Raw genomic sequence first — 21,228 nt, forward strand, 5'->3', positions numbered from 1 at the left:
GAAATATGTTATGTAAATGATCCTAACTGATAAAAGAAGCTTTTCTGTAAAGAGTTTTTTTAGTCTTCCATGATGCTTTGAAGAAGCTCCACCTATAAGGTTCAAATAAAGGACCACCATGGTGGAATTTAACATAAAAGGATGGCTCAAAACTCTTATTTTATATTTTCCGCAATGCTGGCTTTCCACAAGCACTTAGATTTAATCTTAGGTAGATTGGTGACTGTAAATTGCCCTGATGTAAGTCTTTCTCATTTTAAAAAAAAACAACAAAAGTAAAAACAACTAACTTAAAACACACTCTAAACAGGAAAATGAAAGAAATGACATACAATGCCTTCAGACCTCCTGACTTTTTACTGATTTTGTTATGTTACAGCCTTGCGTTAAAATTCATTGTTTTTTCACTCATTAAGCAGCACTCAATACTCCAGAATGACAAAGTGAAAAAAGAACTTGAGACTAAATTTTTGCAAACATATTGTAAGTGCCATGGGGGACAGAATGACATACCAGAGCGCGGTTCGTTGCCAGGATGGGATGCCACAATATAGGAGAATGGAAGGACAGGCTATCCTACCGCAGGCCAATACATTGGAAGGACCAAGGAAAGGCAACGGCAAGTGGGTACTATATTCCCCAGTATGCTAGAGGACAGTTTCTCAAGGATTCAGGTCCCCTTTGCATATCCACAGGGCATTATGGGAGTTGGAGTCCTGGAGTACAGCCCTGTGCCGCCATGGTTGTGCTGCAGGCAGATATGGTCCCTACTTTGTGAGACTCCTAGTCCCAGGAGTGCTCGGAGGTCAAAAATAAAAAGAAATGCTTCACCTTGGCCGAGAGAGTCGACGTCAAGAGGCAGAAGATAAGTGGAAGGAGAGAGGAAGAAGGATTCTATAATGTACAGTGTAGATGTGGCTTTGACTGTGTGGCTGGGCGTAACTGTTGATTGAAGTCTGTGAGTAATTAAATTGACATTATTTGAACCCTTGGTTGTGTAAAGCTTGATTGTGTCTGGCATTTGTGGCTTGGTGACAACCCCTGCTACATAAAGTATTAAAAAAACAAGTGATGACCGCCCTCAATCTCCCAATCACACTTGAAACCCCAAGGGGGATGCTCAGATTCACCAAGGGGGAACACCCCCCTAACCCCCCACGCCAACAAGGCAATTATTAGATGGTAGAGAAGACTCTTATATGGGAAACTGGGTCACTACAGCAGAAAGGTTGAGAAACACTGCTATAGAGTCATGCGTTGAACGGGGCCACTAAGCTACAACATCACTAATAATACTGTGATGAGCACCGATACCGAGACACACGCCAAATAGACTGAAGTCCAATAATGAGAAAGATTATTTAACAAATAGTCGTACCTCCTTCCATCTGTTTAGGTCATGGCAAATGCTTCATAAAGTAACACTGAAACTAGTCAAGGCCATTCTTGTGCTGTTTTTAGAGTTCCATTCACTCTTCAAGTGTTCCCAGTTGCATGATGGGCCTCTCTCCGTGACCCCCCTGGTATCTTCTGCAAGTGTCTATTTATCCAGTGCCCCAGAAGCCTCTGCCTACCATCTTAAACCTTCTGTGCTTGTAAAGTGTAATGTAAATATTCCAGGGGATAGTGGAAGGCAAGGCTCAAGGTACCAGTGTGACATTTTGCTGTCAATCACCCATCCAGCCCCGCCCCCTTCAGGGTAATGTGCTGGCTACTGCAGAACAGTTTGCATCCATAACCTCCTGTGTGTTGATACTGTGGTATCGCTTGTGTTTCACATGCTCATATGTGTGTTCATCCACACTTGGGCCAATGATCTTTATATGCATTGGCCTGGAACCCCTGCAGATTTTATTTTTTTTCTCCAGCCATCTGGAGTTTTTTTTTTTGTTTTTTCTGTCCACCCTGACCATCAAACCTTACTCCTTTTCTATGTTAAGTAATGTCTTATTTTAATTTCTTATTTTGTCTTTTATTTTTTTTTTCTTCATTATGTAAAGCACTTTGAGCTACTTTTTGTATGAAAATGTGCTATATAAATAAATGTTGTTGCTGTTGTTGTCAATCACACCAACAACTCCAGGAAAACCATGAATGCAGCCTGCTGTAACATTGCCAAACATGGAGTGGTGGAGAAATATATAAATCTGTGTATTACCTCACGTGATGTGAGAGTGCTCGAAATTTGTTGTAAAATTCGAGAAATGGTTGGTTGTGACATACTCAAATCATCGCTATTGCAAAGCTGCATTTTTCCAGTGGCCAAAACAAGTAACACTACTAGCATTTTCATTTCAGCTGACAATGCGTGACTTCTTTGTGTACATGGAGCTATCACATGATACTACATTTCTTTCGAATATTATTACATTCCTGTCAAATCAATATATTTCTACAAGTTCATTGTTATCTTAAACATTCTGCCTTTCCTGGGACGTCTGTGCCTATCTCTTCCTGAGCGCCAGCTTCTAAATTAGGACAACTCCTGACCTCTCCAAAATCCTTGTGAAGCTAGGAGTCATTTCCTAAATTAGAAAAATGGATAAAATGCTGTTATTTCGACATTTGCATCACTCTGAGGGTTATTTTAAGCTTGCTAGGACGGTTTTCCTACTCTGAGATGCTTATACGGGCCCTGATCTCCTCTGGAGATGTTATATTACTTGTCGGTCTTCTGTTGGGTATTCATGCCACAAACTTCCTTCATGAATCGGTGTTCAGACATTGTTCAAATACCTGCACTGTGATACTCATTTCCACGATGATGGGAGTTTCTGCTCCTTGCCTGAGAGCTGATGTTTTGAGACTCCTGGGAATTGGGGTTGTTACTCAGAGAGGAGGACCCACCGCCACAGTCCATGTCTTCTAGGTTGCCAGGACTATTGCAGCTTGTGTTGCTGTCTTTCCGCACCCTAAGTAGGGAAATAAAAATGCATAAGAACAGCTATGGCTGCTAAAGGTACTCCCTCAGACATACCCCTAGGGCTACTTGAACTGTGCTGTCTGCAGTGACAGGGAGCTTAGCCACTCGTGACTGCTGTACGTCTACCACAGAACTGTGCCTTTGCTGGTCTAATGTGCAGAAATAAGAGTAGAGGTTTCCTATATGAAGGGCGTTTTCCTTTGACTCTTGTATTCACATTTTTGAACAACATCTAAGAAATGTAGTTGTTTAAAAAAGGCACGTAAAGTGCAATACTCAAAAGTAATATTTGAGTGCATGTGTCTATACACCCCTCATAAGAATGTGCAAGAGGACAAAGAAGAAATAAATGGGAATAGTGCAAGCAATCTTAGTGAAAGCTAACAACAATCATCCCGTGGGACATGCGTGTCACTCACAGACCCAATATTGCTTGTCACTCAATGGTTGAAAAATGCTGAGTTCCGAATGTCAAAGTCTCATTTATCTGTTTTTTTTTTCATTTCCTTTGTTCACTACATAATGAAAATATTGCACCGGATATCTTCATTTCTTTCTTAGTCACAAGCCCTCAGTGTACTTGAATAAGGCAGAGCAACCTGTCATAAGCAAGTGTTCCATCTGAACACACCAGCACCCTAATCACGATGTTTACCAAAATAACTCTCAGTATTTCCACATAAAATGAATTAACATTTATCGAACAGGAACATTTTTAGCTACTCACCTGAGCCATTTTGACAGGAAGAAGCTTTTTATATTATCGAGACTGATGGGTCCCCCAAAGATTGCTCTGAGTTGTTTGTGAGTTCCCATGTAGGAAGTGGTTAAAGGAGAAACATACATGGGGTATCCCAGGGGTTGGTCACAAGAAGAATTGATCATGTTTCTCAAGGCTTGCTTGGAGTTCTGGATACTGCCTCGTTCAGGATTGCGGTTTCGAAGAAACACCAACTCCTGCTGCTGCCCGGCCCACAGACCTCTCACACATTCCTTGTTTATCTTAGAAGAAAATTGGGGATATAATATAATATAATATAATATAATATAATATAATATAATATAATATAATATAATATAATATAATATAATATAATATAATATAAAACTCTAAGAACTGATGCCCTGTCCAGGAATTCTTCCTGCCTTGTGCTCTTTGATTGCTCAGATAGGTTTCAGCTGATCTGAATAAGCAAGTTAAGAAGATGGATGGATAATATTGTTGTCAATTGTGTTTAATCCATATCAAGATTATGGTGGGCCCTGGTAGCCTTGACCACAATACACAAAAGCTGTCCATCAAAGTGCCCACTCACTCACACTGGACAACTTCCACCTATCATTACCCACCAGGCACATCTTTGGCATTAAGGGAGGAGAGGGGAGAATCCAGGAATAACTGTGGAATAATATTCAAACAGAATACAAGCTGGCATGGCATTTAACTCCATGATACTTATTAGCAGCCAAAATTTGATTAACATTACAATATTGTTAAGTTACATGGATTGGTAAAGGCAGATATTACAATAGCAATAAAAAATATTATAATGGAAATAATGCTAAAATGTTCTTTGAAGTGTAGTAAATCAAAGCACAAACCCAAATAGATAGATAGATTGATATGAAAGGCACTAGATAGATAGATAGATAGATAGATAGATAGATAGATAGATAGATAGATAGATAGATAGATAGATAGATAGATAGATAGATATGAAAGGCACCATGTAACAGATAGATAGACAGATGGATAAGAAAGACATGCTGGGATGGCAGAGGAGCAAGGAAAAGAAGTCTGATGTCTGTGTATTTTTGTGGTTGTTTTTAAGGATTTTTAAGGTATTTTTTGCCAATTTTATCTCCACCTGAAGAACACTGGACTTTATTGATTTATTTATTTAGATTCTTTATTTATTTGAAGCATTGCACTTTTGCACCTAGGGGTCTGAACCCCTGGATGGTCAAAGAGAAGCACTTATAGGTGGCATGGTGGTAGTGTTGTCACCTTGCAGTAAGACACCAGGGTTCAGGTCCCAGGTTCACCCTGTGTGGAGTTTGCATGTTCTCCCTGTATCTGTGGTGGATTTCCTCTGGGTGCCTGGTAGGTAATGACATGCAGGTTAGGTGGGTTGGCAATGCTAAATTGGCACTAGTGTGAAGGTGGTGTTTGTGCCCAGCCCAGGGTTTGTTCCTACCTTGTGCCCTATGCTAGCTGTTTAGGGCTAAGTGGGTTAAAAATGACTGACTGACTAGCACTTTGCACCCACTCGTAATGTGACTGTGTGTGTGTGTGTGTCGTCATTTGCCCTGGTTCATCATCTATTGATGATTCCAGGTTCAGGTATTGCCAGGGACTGGGAAGCTAACCTGGACCATCACACTGGTACAATGCACTTGCTGTACTGCAAGCATAGGTGTTTGTAAGATACTCACAGTGAAAATGTTTTGAGCTGATGTTGTTTTAAAATGTGACAGATTTCCACCAGTTTACACATATGTGGTGCAAATGGAGTGTGACAGAACAGCACTGGTTCAGGGAGCCAAGTGTTTGGTCATGCTGTGCAGAGAGAGCCTGGAGGTTATAGATGGTGCCTGGAAAACATTTAATAGAATTATTCCGTAATTGAATAATTTGCTTGTTATTGTGTATTGAAGGCAAGTAGCAGGTGGGTCTCTCCACCTTCTGTATGGCAGCACGGGGGAGGCGGACTGTCTAGCTGCAGGCCTTTAGCTTCTCTAATTAGTTGTAATTGGTTCCATGAATTTCTCACAGTGATCAGCGGGGGCACTGTACAAATCTAACAAGTAAATAACAGAAAGTAAATTGCATATATAATAACTTCAAAAACCAAAGAAAGATGTCAATAGCCACATCAGGACGCATTATTGGTGTTTTTGGAATCAGATGCTTGGAGAAGCAAAGGCGAGTGAGACAAAGCACCCCATCATGCTGAAAGGTGTGTGTGAGAATATTGGAAAGTCTTTGTGACCTGACGCTCTCCCGATTACTGTTGGGAAACAAGATCTTTTTGGTCTTATTAAAATGTTGTCTATGGCAGGAGCTTCCCTAACAGTCCATACTTATTTTGCTGATGTTTCATGATGAGGCGAGGTGAAGCTGGCAAGGAACAGAAATTCCTTAAAAAGACATTTTTGGTAAGGGTAGTCCAGGAACTCTGTAATGTCTTTTCATTCTTTTGCAGCACAAGGGAAAACTGATATGCAACTCAATGCCAATTTGTTCAGCCATTGTTTAAAAAGTTGCAGATGACTGGTAGAGCAAAGGACCAGGAAAAGAAATGTTAGTCAAAACCAAGTGAGGTTCAAAACCAGGAGGTCAATTCTATTTAAAAAGATAATTAAAAAAATCAAAAGTCAAGAATGAGAGATATGTTTGTTTCCCAGGAAATGATTATTAATATCAGCAATAGAATAATGAGACCCAAAGCTCATCGTCCCAAAAACACTTCCAAAAATGCCCTCCAGAGGGAGATATCACATTCAAACCCCGGCTAGTAATAGGCCAGACGCAGAGTCTTTAGAAAATAAAAGATTTCTTTTTAACAAAGAAGGTCTGAGGAGCACAAAAGGAATACAATGCCTGTAAAGACAATTTCCAAAATCAATCAAACTTCCAATATGGATATTCGCAATAAAGGTCAGATATCCAAAGAATTGCCAAGCATCAAACAATAAAAAGATACGCTCGCCAAACTCCCAAGCAAATTCGAAATAAACCACCAGGAACTGTGGGTGACCATCCAGATATACAGGCTGGAAAGCAGTTCCTGGTGGTGAATAGCAGGTGGCCTTTCCTCTTGGGGGACCACCCACAGAACACATGCAACATCCACATAGTTAACAATGTAGATAATAAAAGAAACATTAACATATGACTCAAAATTGAATAAAAAGGACATAAAACACAGATCTGAACCTCAGCCAGAGGAGGAACTATAACAATGAATGTGTTTACATGCACACACAAAACCAGGAGAAGGTGAATAACTCGATTCTCATGCAAGTACGCTTCTGGAGTTCTCCTTTGGCAAAATGCTCTGGTGTCATTAAACTCCAGTTAAATGTTATCACTGGCCATCATGTTTTCGAAAACAAGCATGAAGGTTCTGATCGTTTTCTTGTGTTTTATAAATCCTGTTTATGAATCCAGTTTAAGGGCTCTGGTGATGGTAACTCTCCACCACTCCAGGGGTTGCCACTACGTGATAACATCTTCTGCTTTCCTCCCTCTGCAGATCAGAAGATTGATGGCTTTTCCACCACCGATGTCACTTCCAGTTTCTGTCTGCCTGGACATGCCTCCTCCTGCCGGAAGTCCACATAACTGGTAGCTCCCGACATTTTCTGATCAGTCAGTACCAGTTTCCCATCTGAAAAAGACGTCTTTGTTGACGTAATTAATCGTGTTTTGTTTTTCTTTTTGAAAATCAATTACATGAGATTTGCCCATGGGTGCCCCCACACTCTTCACTGTTTACATCTCATCCAAAAGGACGGCACCATTTTTATAGTACAGAACATTGTGTTCCACTTGGTAGGCGCCCCCTGCTGGCCTGACCAACACCTATTCCAGCTGCAAACCAAGCTTATTCCTAGATGGTCTCCCACACAAGTACTGGCCTGGGCCCCAAACATGCTTAGTTTTTGTAATATCCTTTTTTTAAAAACAAGGCAACAGTGAGCAGGTAAGCTTGCTCAGCACTATAAATAAGATTTAACATCTCACTTGACAGCTCCAACCACCCATCCTTAATCACAATTAAGCAATCCAAGCAAAACTACCAGTAGGATTTAACTTTCTAATTATTATGATAAACATCTGGAGTGGATTACAGAAACCCATCAGACTCGCCGCTTCAGATGCATGTAGCAGTCACTTAAGTGGCAGAGACAACTGGCAGCTCTCTGCATTACATGTGAGAAGAAAGGCCCTCCTTCTTTTTCTTAGTAACACAAGACTTTTCTTTTTTTCTCCGCCCCAAGGAAGCAATCAAAATTTAATAAGAGACTATTTTTTTTTCCATTCTGACTCTGAGTGAAAGGAATTATCTTTGTAACCCAAAAGATAAGTAATAGGGCTGGAAGTAGACAGGCTCCTAAATTCATGTTTAGGCTTAACGGGAAAGAATTGCTTCCTTTAAGCTTCACAGAAAGCCGAGCGTAATGGAAGTGAGTAGGGTGTCATGACCTTGCTAAAAGGAACCCGCAAGGCCATGCGGATTCAAAATAAACTGAGCCATAAAAGAATCTTTTTTTTTTTGGTTCAATCTCACGATGATATTTATATGCTTTGCTCAATTAAGTTTACAATAATAGTCCATCAAAATGGCCGTATCTGCCAACACAGAAACTTAACTGGGGACTAGAAAACATCTTGCAAATTAAACTGTTCAGTAACAGACTCAGAGTAGACTAGTGACTGGTAAAGGAAACATCCGTATTTATGGTATGAAAGCCTAAATTTCCAAGGGACAATGTTAAAAAAAGGACAACATATAAGTAGTTGCAAAAGAGCAAATGGTGCAAATTTGGTGTATTTTGTACTGTGAATTGGTCCTGCATCTTATGGAATTACATGGGTTTATGTATTTTATTGCCATTTTCGATTATGCATCATATTTTTAAGTATTTTTCTGATTGTGTTCATTTTTGTGTACTGCCTCTTTAAATTTACTGTACATGTATTCCATGGGCTTTGTAGGTGGAATCCCAAGAGATGGGGCCAGAGCCGGTCAATATATTAGGTACTGACTAGGGCGCCATCATCTGAGGGGCTCTGTTTATTAAACTTAAAGGAGCCCCCCACCAAATAGGATCATTGAAGTATGGTAATAATGTTTCCATGGAATGTACTCAGATGGGTGCCACTTGTGTTCCTGAAGGAGCACAAGCTCCAGATACCACCCACCTCCACCCCACACTTGTTCAGCAAACTAGGATGATAATATGTAGGTGCCATTACTGAATCTAAACCCAAGGTGGGGGGCCCCGATCAATGAACTCTGTTGTTTACTGAGTGGGCGCAGTTACTTGCTGTTCACCATTTACTAAAATTAACAATACCAAGGGTGCATGTGCCTTGAAGTCTGCAGTTTATGCATGAAAGGGGTGTTGCTTGTGTTACTCAAGGCACATGCGCTCCAGACACCCAATCACCATTTGTCAAACTATAATGATAATAATGGGGGACCCCATTTGCCAAACTCTGATGATACTGAATTTACTAAAATTAAAGGGCACAAGCTCCATACACCCAGGGGCTCATGTGCCTTAAAGTCCAAGCTCTATGCACAAAGAGGCACCATTTGAGCTACTGAAGGGGTGCACATTCTAGACACAGAGGGGGACACCCTTCCAGGTTGTCAAAATTGAAACATACCAAGTACCTACGATGGACAATGAGGGGTAACATCTATCAACCCCACGTAGGGCTCAAAATGGGCTTTGACTGGCTTTGAGTGAGTCCATGCTAATGTGACATCCAGAGCCCTCCCCCTGTAATGTAACTCATGTTGTCAATTTCGCACACGAGCGTCAATGTTATATTTTGTGTGTTGGTTTCAACATAATAACGATATTTAGCTGTGTCATGCACATGAGTGTTGGGCAGGTCTCATGGATATGGGTGTGTCATTAAATATGAAGGAGGATTACAACATGACATGATTTCTGTTTGCCTGCTGATGTCACTGTCTAGCCTGACTGAAATGTCCGCCGTTTCTACCTAAGACCTTGGAAACTGTGCCACAGTGTCATTTGTGATGCAGATCCTGAGCCAGACGGAAGCACACACATAATTTTTGTTGATGCCTTTCTTTCATTTCTTTTTCCACTTTGACATTAAACAGAGGGGTCACCACTGGTGTCCCAAACCTTTCGTGTTGTCTCTGCTCTTATTTTTACAACTGCCTATTATAAGTGTGCTGTCTTGTTATTGTTAGGTGAAGGGACAAACTAGTAGGGCCAAATTATTATAAGAAATAATGGGCAGTGAGCAGCTGTTGATGTGATCTGATTGATTTCGCAGCATAATGGGTGATCAGAATAAGACGAATGAGAAGTAGCCAGGATTCAAAGGGAAATTGGAAACTGAAAGTCAAATTCAGAAAAAGGTTGCAACCAGAACGCAAAATCCTAACACTCGCCAAGTAGGGCCTAATTGGTAAAAAGCTAACTGTTAGTACTATAATGGCACCTGGTCGGCTACATGCTCTCTGTTGTGTCTGGGAGCTTCTTGAACCCAAACTGTCTATAGTCATGAACCGAGAGGAGCCGGGCAAATGAGGACACACAATACACTTACAGCAAGGGGTTGGTGCAAAAAGTGTTCAGTGCGTGTATTTAAACCAAAAAGTGCAGTGCAGCAAATGTATAAATAAATAATCCATAAAAACAAGTGAAAATGTGTGGAGGTTAAAAGTCAAGAAATAATTCATTACAATGAATTATTGATTACGTATTGTTGCTTACTTATTTCAGATCTGCTCTATGCCACAGACCGCTTATCACAGGCAGATCAAGAGATTTTGTATCAGCTGAAGGATATCACATAATGCAACTTCTACCATATCTACAGCATAACTTCTGTTACGACAACAGCATGACGATCGAGGTTGTATGACTTTCAAAGTGGCATTATGTAAAAAAAAAAAAAAATTAAAGTCAACACAAAAACATGAAAAGAACACCAGAAATGGGTTCCTCATGTGTCAAAAATCACAAAAATACAAATATGACTTACATTAATATAACAGTCTTTGGAATGCAGAGGGAACTGAGAAAACTGTTGACAAACTTCTTGGAGAAACTGCACACAAAGAATCCTTGAAGTGGGATTCAAACCCAAGTTTCTGGAGAGATGTGGCTGCAGTACTAATCAACTAAGCCACTCTGCTATCATAATAAAATGTTTTATGTAAAAGTAAAATACAAAAAACAATCACCAGAAAGGAAGACCTTCTCTGTGAAAAAGAGCAACCAATTTGGAAGAAACTTCCATTGAGTAAATTGGTTTGTTAAAAGTCGATAAACTTTATAAAATGTGTGCTGCTTTCCACCAAGAGGTCATAAAACTCGTTCATACCTTGATGACTTTGAAGCTGAGATGGCGCTTATAGAGCATGATGATCTTGTACTCATCAGTCCCATCATCCACAATGTGTCTCAGAGTGAGAAGATTCTCTCGGTTTGACAGCACAGCTCGTCGCCAAGCCGGATCACCCTCGTGGCAAATAACCAAAGTTTTCTCATAGTTACTGATGGCCTCGTAGAGAACCTCAGGTTCTTCTGTCTCTTCAAGACAAGTGAAATGGTCCTGTATAAAGAAACACATAAACTCACAGGACTTGTTGCAGACTAGGCATTGCAATGTGTCCAAGCTTTTGGTTTTAGGAAATCTACAGGTGCCGGTCATAAAATTAGAATATTGTGACAAAGTTGATTTGTTTCAGTAATTACATTCAAAAAGTGAAACTTGTATATTAGATTAATTCATTACACACAGACTGATGTATTTCAAATGTTTATTTCTTTTAATTTTGATGATTATAACTGACAACTAATAAAAGTCCCAAATTCAGTATCTCAGAAAATTAGAATATTGTAAAAAGGTTTAATATTGAAGACACCTGGTGCCACACTCTAATCAGCTAATTAACTCAAAACACCTGCAAACGCCTTTAAATGGTCTCTCAGTCTAGTTCTGTAGGCTACACAATCATGGGGAAGACTGCTGACTTGACAGTTGTCCAAAAGACGACCATTGACACCTTTCACACGGAGGGCAAGACACAAAAGGTCATTGCAAAAGAGGCTGGCTGTTCACAGAGCTCTGTGTCCAAGCACATTAATAGAGAGGAGAAGGGAAGGACAAGATGTGGTAGAAAAAGTGTACAAGCAATAGGGATAACCGCACTCTGGAGAGGATTGTGAAACAAAACCCATTCAAAACTGTGGGGGAGATTCACAAAGAGTGGACTGCAGCTGGAGTCAGTGCTTCAAGAACCACCACACACAGGCGTATGCAAGACATGGGTTTCAGCTGTCGCATTCCTTGTGTCAAGCCACTCTTGAACAAGAGACAGCGTCAGAAGCGTCTCGCCTGGGCTAAAGACAAAACTGCTGCTGAGTGGTCCAAAGTTATGTTCTCTGATGAAAGTAAATTTTGCATTTCCTTTGGAAATCAAGGTCCCAGAGTCTGGAGGAAGAGCAGAGAGGCACAGAATCCACGTTGCTTGAGGTCCAGTGTAAAGTTTCCACAGTCAGTGATGGTTTGGGGTGCCATGTCATCTGCTGGTGTTGGTCCATTGTGTTTTCTGAGGTCCAAGGTCAACGCAGCCGTCTACCAGGAAGTTTTAGAGCACTTCATGCTTCCTGCTGCTGACGAACTTTATGGAGATGCAGATTTCATTTTCCAACAGGACCTGGCACCTGCACACAGTGCCAAAGCTACCAGTACCTGGTTTAAGGACCATGGTATCCCTGTTCTTGATTGGCCAGCAAACTCGCCTGACCTTAACCCCATAGAAAATCTATGGGGTATTGTGAAGAGGAAGATGCAATACGCCAGACCCAACAATTCAGAAGAGCTGAAGGCCACTATCAGAGCAACATGGTCTCTCATAACACCTGAGCAGTGCCACAGACTGATTGACTCCATGCCACGCCGCATTGCTGCAGTATTCCAGGCCAAAGGAGCCCCAACTAAATATTGAGTGCTGTACATGCTCATACTTTTCATGTTCATACTTTTCAGTTGGCCAACATTTCTAAAAATCCTTTTTTTGCATTAGTCTTAATTGATATTCTAATTTTCGAGATACTGAATTTTGGACTTTCATTAGTTGTCAGTTATAATCATCAAAATTAAAAGAAATAAACATTTGAAATACATCAGTCTGTGTGTAATGAATGAATCTAATATACAAGTTTCACTTTTTGAATGGAATTACTGAAATAAATCAACTTTGTCATGATATTCTAATTTTATGACCGGCACCTGTATTTATTCATTTGATGAACATGCCTTACCAGGCAGAGGCAAATGGCCAAACAAATCTTAGATCATAATAACTCAGGGGACAAAGAAGGGCTCAGCCCTAAATGGGAGCACACCCACCCACAGAAATAAGCTAATTGCGAATCGTCAGTCTAGCAAACACCATTTCTTTGGACGGTGGAAGGAAACAATGAAGAAATGAAGAAAATTAATCAATAGCATGAGTTTTCCGCATTTGACTTATATGACTGACATTATAAAATACTGGAAATTATATGGTAAAATCAAACCCTGACTTATCCACGAGTATATACGGTAAATTGGGGCCTCTATTGCTGCGGACCCACATCACGAACCATCATCGTCCACAGATTTGCACTGTGGTAACAGTTGGTGGTCAGTAGTTTACCCTGACTCAGGAGTAGTCTCCATACAGTACACGCAAGTAGAACTCCTTAGTCTGCACAGAGACGGCATTTGTGCGCTGCGAGCGGAGCAGTAATGCAGTAGTCAGAAGGGCAGCGAGACGTCAATTAATTATTAAGCTCAGGTTCAGCTGTTAAACTGATAACAGTGATTTTAGCATTCTGTTTTACCTCAGTGTCAACTCTGTTGTGCAGCTTCTTTTTACTTCTCACTCTCTCTTGATACTTTTTTGCTGAATACTTGAGTAGAAAGAAACTCCAAATGTTTAAAGTGTATGCACTGGAGAAAATTAGGGGCATGGGTTTTAGGAAGATTCCCTGTGGTTTAACTTTGTGTCCAATAAGTGGTTGCTCATGGAATCCCGAATGAAGCACATTACCTGCATTGAGAGGGAGCGTCAATCATAGTACGATGGCTGTAATCCAGCTAGCATGACCCTCATTGTTGAGGACTGGAGTAGCTGGACCAGGCCACGGGGACGCCCACATAACACCTGGCTATGGCAGACAGAGGGTCATTTCTGGCATGGGATGGACTGCGTGTCTACCCTTGGGGTTGGCAACCAGGATCCTGAGCTGTTTCGTCATGTGGTGGGTCTAGCAACACACTATACCAGTGCATGCTCCCCATCCTGACTGACCTGACCAGACCTGACCTGTGGGAGGGGCCATTTCAGTGGAAGATTTGACTGCAAACATCGCCAGGGAACTAACAATCACTAGGGGTCAAGTCTATAAAACTTGAGTACACACAAAAAAAGTGGCGTGAAATGTCTGAACATTGCTTTCCAATCAAACATTTGGATTTATAAAAGAAAACATGCATATATTTAGGATGACTCTGATACGTCCGTATGCAGCAGTTTGCAGAAGCTGGGAAATGCAGCCAAACCAGCTAAATCAAAATTCATATGTATAATAATTCACATCACCAAGCTGTTGTTATAATGTGCGTTGACATGACAAATGGATTACACCTCAGAAGTGATGAATATGACGTATAGACTATTTTCGTTGCCTTTTAAGGGGACCAATGCTGTGTATTCACACTGAAGAACTTTTTTAAGTTGTTTGTCAGTTTATATCGACTACCTGTTGTCACTTCTCATGGAACTGGCTGACAGCTCAGGAATATCCTTGCATGCCTGCTGTACTGCGAGCCATTAACCGACCAGTGAGGTGCTACACCAAGTTTTTATAATGGTTTTGGGTGTAAATGCATTAAACATCGCAGGTTTATGGCAACATAACAAGGTCATTTTTAGCAGCGTCCAGTTGTTCTAGCGTACGTAATTGGAGCAGGTGACTGCACTGGTAACAGAACCTTGGAAGAACGATGCCACTTTTTGCTAACCGTAAGCAGTGCCATTCCATTAACACACAATCCGTCTGTGACAGCCAAGACTGATAGTGGTGAACAGGATCAGAGTAGAAGTACAAAGATCTAAAAAAGCATTAGAGGGCAGAGGAAAATGACAGTAATAAAACAAATGTAAATTTGTACATTTTATTCATGTTTTGAGCTTTTTCCTTTGTAATTTTCAACTAAACTGAGGTTTTTATTCTCACAGAATCCAATTTTGATAGTTTTGGTCTATCTGACTTCCTTTAAAATGTATTAGCTATTATCATCTTTCTGCCATGTCATTTTGGATTGCTTATTGGCAGCACTGTTTTGTACAGAACACGTGTTGTCATCAGCGCCATCCGTAAGTTCCGGCACGTATGTCTCTAATTTATTCACTTTTTGGATAAAAATACTTCATGTGTGATTCCCTGTGTTTCTTATCTTAGTATCTTGGCTTTATTTTTGCTTAACAGTTTTCTGATTCTTGACTTACGTTTCTGGCTCTGTGAAAGATTGGCTCGTCTTTTTGACATCAACCCCTGCTTGCATTTTTATTTTAACGCAAGAAGCTTTTTTGTTTTGTTTTTTTGGGTGGTTATAGCTTGTTTTTATTATATTTACTTGGAGAAAAATAAAATATCTATCTATTAATTTATCTATCATAGTTCCTTTCTTATCTATCTATCTATCTATCTATCTATCTATCTATCTATCTATCTATCTATCTATCTATCTATCTATCTATCATATAGTGCCTTTCATCCATCTGTCCATCAATCAATCACAGTATCCATGCAGCGTGGAATAAATGTTGTCAATCTGTCGAGCCTCCTCTTCTGTCTCAGCTCCCAAAGCTGTAAAAAGCCAATATGGTTCTCTAAGTGCCCTTCCTGTTTTGGGGATGAAGTGCTGAAACCCCATTTGCTCAGTTTGGATTGGGGGCCCCCAAATGGTTGCTCAATTGTCTTATGCCAAAAAATGCATCACATGCAAATCTCTGCATTTGTCTTGTGTCGAAAATGTGGCCATTAATTTACTTGTATCACCTACATACTGTATGTTTTCACCTACTTAATTTCAATTTCAGAGCTTTTGTATTAATCACTTACTTGAATCATTGGGGAAGAAGGGGGGGGGGGTTTGTAGAGCGGGTGTTAAGATGGAGAGAAAATGGGGAAAAAGTAATCATTTGACAGCATTTTTAGGTGGCAGCTTTTAATGAAGTAACAAAATTATTTATGAGTCTGCTTCAGCTTTCAGGAGATATCATAACAGTTCTGGAAGAAAAGATGTTAAAACTTACACCAGCTAGGTGAGAAATAATCACTCCAGTGAATCCGAATCAGAATGACGGCTAGTTATAATGATGTGTTACTATTCAGGTTTTAAAGCAAAATCATCTAGAAAAAAATGTAAAACGATGAATCTATAATTTCATTTTTAACACTATGAATGAGTCATAAGCTTCAAAATTGCAATGATATTTTTGATCATGGGCCATAGTTACTAGAACTCCATGAGTTAAAAACCTGAGTGATATCAAGCCTACTAAGTGCTGGCACACATGCTAGTCTGAGGATCACCCTCCAAGTTCTTCCCAGGTATGTGATAGCACCCTATGCTGAAAAGGGGGCACTGCTGCTAACTCTCTTGTCTTTTTCTTTCTTCACAATACCAAGAAACCACCCACTGAGGGCAACTGACTCCGCCCATTCCAGTCGCTGGGCTATAAAAAAGCAGCCACCTAGAGGGAGGCATCACTTCTGCACGAATTGACCAGAGCTAAGCAGCCCCACAAGTTTCCCAAAGCAGACCAGAGAGTCTGATTAACTGCAGCCACTTTGGTGTGTGTGGTGATTATTTTGTTTCCTTTTTACACCACCGTGCATCTGTCTTGTTTTGAACTAAAAGTAAGCAAAGACAGCCAGGCCTCAGAAATTCCCCCTTTGCAAGCCTGATAGATAGATAGATAGATAGATAGATAGATAGATAGATAGATAGATAGATAGATAGATAGATAGATAGATAGATAGATAGATAGATAGATAGATAGATAGATAGATAGATAGATAGATAGATAGATAGATAGATAGATAGATAGATAGATAGATAGATAGATAGATAGATAGATAGATAGATAGTTAGTATCATGCTTGCTCATCTGATGAATATGATACCACTCTTCTGCCACTATCTGTCTTGACCTCTTCTTCCTCCTCCAACTGACTCCCCCTTATAAGAAGTCGACTGTCCGGATGGAATCCTCTCTTCTATCCAGAGCGACCAGAAACTTTCAGATGGCAGACAAGAATGCTCTGCTAATATTAGGCACTTTATTCTCGTGGCAATAGACGTGTTTCCTCTTACGCCATTGAGAGCTTGCTTTTAGTTTGAAGTTAGAAGAAAACAAGGATGGATGGAAAAATTTCATGTCGGTTTTGTGCCTGTTATTTCTGTGAATGAGCGCAGTATCAAGATGTGAATCTGCACTAACAGGTAAGAAAGCAATCAAAGTATAATTGGGCAGCTAAACGTACCAACTCCATAATTAAATAGCTGTCTATTGGAAGCGAAAATTTCAAATTAAAATAGCGACTTATTTAATTTTATTTATTGTGAATTTCCCCTTGGGATTAATAAAGTATCTATCTATCTATCTATCTATCTATCTATCTATCTATCTATCTATCTATCTATCTATCTATCTATCTATCTATCTATCTATCTATCTATCTATCTATCTATCTATCTATCTATCTATCTATCTATCTATCTATCTCACCTAACCTCTCTCCTAACCCTCTAGAAACCAAAGAAAGTAAATGAATCCATTAATTAAAGATATAGAAATGTCCAAAGAGCTAGCATTTTCAGTTAACTGAAGACAACTTCCCTGGTTTCAAAAAAATATTGGTATTGTGAATTTAGTTCATCCATCCATCCATCCATTTACTGACACTTATTTGGGTCCAGATTGTCAGGGCAGCAGGCTGAGCAATGATCCCCACACATTCCTCTTCTCTGCCACCTCCTCTAACTCCTCCATGGGGATACTGAGATATTCCCAGGCCATCTGAGAGATATAATTACTCCAGTCTGTCCTGGGTCCACACTGAGGTCTCCCTCCAGTTTGGCATGCCTGAAAAACTCCTCCACAAAGAAGTGTCCACGTAGCAGTCTAATTAGATACTTAAACCACCTCAACCATGCCTTTTGGATGTGGAGGAGCAGCAGCTCCTCCTGAATATCTGCGCTCCTCACCAGATCTCTAAGATCAGACACCCTTTGAACAAAACTCATTTCTGCCACTTTTATCTGCGATCAAGTTCTTTTAGTCACTACCCACAGCTTAAGACCATAGGTAAGGGCAGGAATGTTGACCAACCTGTTCACCACAACATTTGCAGGACTGTGAATGCTGCTCCCATCCATCAGTTGATCTCCTGCTCCCTTCTTCTCTCACCCGTGAACAAGATCCCGAGATACTTCAACTGCTCCACTTGAGGTAACACCTCATCCCTAACCCCAAAAGGGCACTCCACTCTTTTCCAGCAGAGAACCATGACCTTGGACTTGGAGGTGCTGATCCTCACCTCAGCCACTTCACACAGTTGCATGTCTGAAGTCATAGCCTGATAAGCCAACAGGACCACATCATTTGCCAAAAAGTTATTCTTCCTAACCCTAGCAACCAGGCAGACACATGTTAACGTTTGCAGGGCACCATTTATTGAAATGTATTTTGTAATGCATTGTAGTCATAAAATGCATCATATTTTTCACTAGCAAAACACCCGCGCTTCGCAGCGGAGAAGTAGTGTGTTAAAGAAGTAATGAAAAAGTAAAGGAAACATTTTGAAAATAACGTAACATGATTGTCAATGTAACTGTTTTGTCACTGTTGTGAGTGTTGCTGTCATTTTATATACAGTATATATATATACACACACACACATATAAACATATACTGTATATATACATATACACATATACATATATACACATACATATACACACACATATATATATATACCCTTTGGAGTGCGAGCAGTTGTTGCTGGGGGTGCCAGAATCCATTGAGGAAGAAAAATTAAAAACATTATTTGTACAAAATCTTAATTTATTTATCCATTCCTAAATAATTAAATGAGCAGGCTATTTCGTATCAGTGCAATACGCTGCTTGTTAAAACGGATGACTCCTGCTCTTACGTGCACTTAGTGCTGCGTGGATATTATGAACTATCGTATCTGTTCAAGTTCTATTTAAATTTTAAATATAAGTAATTTTTATTTACTCGACAGAAATATGTTTGGTAGGAATGTAGGTTTAATTTAGTCATCATTGCATAAAATTTTCTTCACCACAGAAATTTAAAGAATGAATTCAACTTACATTCCTACCAAAGATATTTCTGTCGACTAAATAGAACCTACTTTTATCCAAATAGAACTTGAAAAGATATATTTTTTCAAATCTGATTGCGCATTTTAGATCGACTTGACGCGCACCACATCAAGCCCGCGTGCTATTGTGCTGTCACCTGCCTGCCTTAATAAGTCACCGTCGCTTCGCTCTTACTTTTTTACTGCTCATTTAATCATGGCTAGTCGCGAAAAAATTGAGTATGGCTTTACCAAAACAATTATTGATGGCGAATAAAGTATCTATTATTCATAAAGCTTCTATTGGTGATTGGTGTTTTTCTGCGTTAACCTCATATTTTTTCATACTTCTTCTCAAACCAAAGGGGTGCGAAATCAAGATCGTCCATCACAGGGGGTGCGAGGGTAAAATGAATCAGGAAAGGCTGATATATATGTATGTGTGTGTGTATATATAATAATAATAATATATATATATATAGTGTGAACGGGACCCGGACACAGACAGACGGACATTGTAGTTCACCCAACACACGTTTATTATTTACAATATTTACAATATATGTTCAGTGCACGTCCCAGTGCCTCCAGCACCGATCCCTCAAAGTCCAGGCCTCACAGTCACCAAATGCCTCTTCTTCTGGCCGCCTCCAGTCCTCTCTCCAGCTTCGTCCTTCTTCCACCCGACTTCCGCTCTTGAATGCAGGGAGGCGGCCCCTTTTATCACACCCCGGATGGGCTCCAGCTGCTTCCCGCCATTCCTCCTCAGACACGCCCCAGTGTGGCGGAAGTGCCGGCTGCACACCCGGAAGCTCTCCAGGTGTCCCCTGTCTTCTTCCCCCCAGCACTTCCTGGTGTGGCGGAAGTGCTGGGTTCCAGGTTTCTTCAGGCACCGGGGCGCTGCCTGGCGGTGGCCACGGGCCCCTACAGGGTTGGGCTTCCAAGCCCCTTACCCGAGGCCACCAACAAAACCAAGGCGGTCGCCCCCTCGTGGTCGGGAGGAGGCACTAGCGCTCCTCCGGTTCCCTCGGGCATCTCAGCTGGGCTCCACCCCCAGCCGCCTGTGACAATAGAAATAGTTTTACTGTCAAATAATGCAAAGAGTATGCGGCACATGTTTCGCCCTAATTCTGGGCTCATCAGGCGTACACGCTCATTAAACCCCCTCTCGGGAATTGAACCTTGTACGTCAGCGCTAGAGGCAAAGCCTCTTGTGTTGCGCCACGGCGTGTGGTTCTTTTATTTGACAATATGTAGATCGGGATATATATATATATATATAAACCGGATTCCAAAAAAGTTGGGACACTAAACAAATTGTGAATAAAAACTGAATGCAATGATGTGGAGATGGCAAATGTCAATATTTTATTTGTAATAGAACGTAGATGACAGATCAAATGTTTAATCCGAGTAAATGTATCATTTTAAAGGAAAAATATGTTGATTCAAAATTTCACAGTGTCAACAAATCCCAAAAAAGTTGGGACAAGTAGCAATAAGAGGCTGGAAAAAGTAAATTTGAGCATAACGAAGAGCTGGAAGACCAATAAACACTAATTAGGTCAATTGGCAACATGATTGGGTATAAAAAGAGCTTCTCAGAGTGGCAGTGTCTCTCAGAAGCCAAGATGGGTAGAGGATCACCAATTCCCACAATGTTGCGCAGAAAGATAGTGGAGCAATATCAGAAAGGTGTTACCCAGCGAAAAATTGCAAAGACTTTGCATCTATCATCATCAACTGTGCATAACATCATCCGAAGATTCAGAGAATCTGGAACAATCTCTGTGCGTAAGGGTCAAGGCCGTAAAACCATACTGGATGCCCGTGATCTCCGGACCCTTAAACGACACTGCACCACAAACAGGAATGCTACTGTAAAGGAAATCACAGAATGGGCTCAGGAATACTTCCAGAAACCATTGTCAGTGAACACAATCCACCGTGCCATCCGCCGTTGCCAGCTGAAACTCTACAGTGCAAAGAAGAAGCCATTTCTAAGCAAGATCCACAAGCTCAGGCGTTTCACTGGGCCAGGGATCATTTAAAATGGAGTGTGGCAAAATGGAAGACTGTTCTGTGGTCAGGCGAGTCACGATTCAAGTTCTTTTGGAAATCTGGGA

General features: G+C 40.6%; 1 protein-coding gene across 3 annotated transcripts in view; it reads right to left on the bottom strand.

Annotated features, from left to right (window-relative positions):
• The window catches only part of pcnx2 (pecanex 2), a 274,360-nt gene that overhangs the window by 30,264 nt on the left and 222,868 nt on the right, over positions 1-21,228 (bottom strand). For all 3 annotated transcript variants that reach the window (XM_039738452.1, XM_039738451.1, XM_039738453.1), the window contains 3 exons: positions 11,031-11,261; positions 3,651-3,925; positions 2,737-2,912 (listed from right to left, as the gene is read on the bottom strand). In XM_039738452.1, the coding sequence (XP_039594386.1) occupies positions 2,737-2,912; positions 3,651-3,925; positions 11,031-11,261 (682 nt within the window). The remainder of the gene's footprint in view (positions 1-2,736; positions 2,913-3,650; positions 3,926-11,030; positions 11,262-21,228) is intronic.

This window comes from Polypterus senegalus, chromosome 16 (assembly GCF_016835505.1).
Source record: "Polypterus senegalus isolate Bchr_013 chromosome 16, ASM1683550v1, whole genome shotgun sequence".
Lineage (NCBI taxonomy): Eukaryota > Metazoa > Chordata > Cladistia > Polypteriformes > Polypteridae > Polypterus > Polypterus senegalus.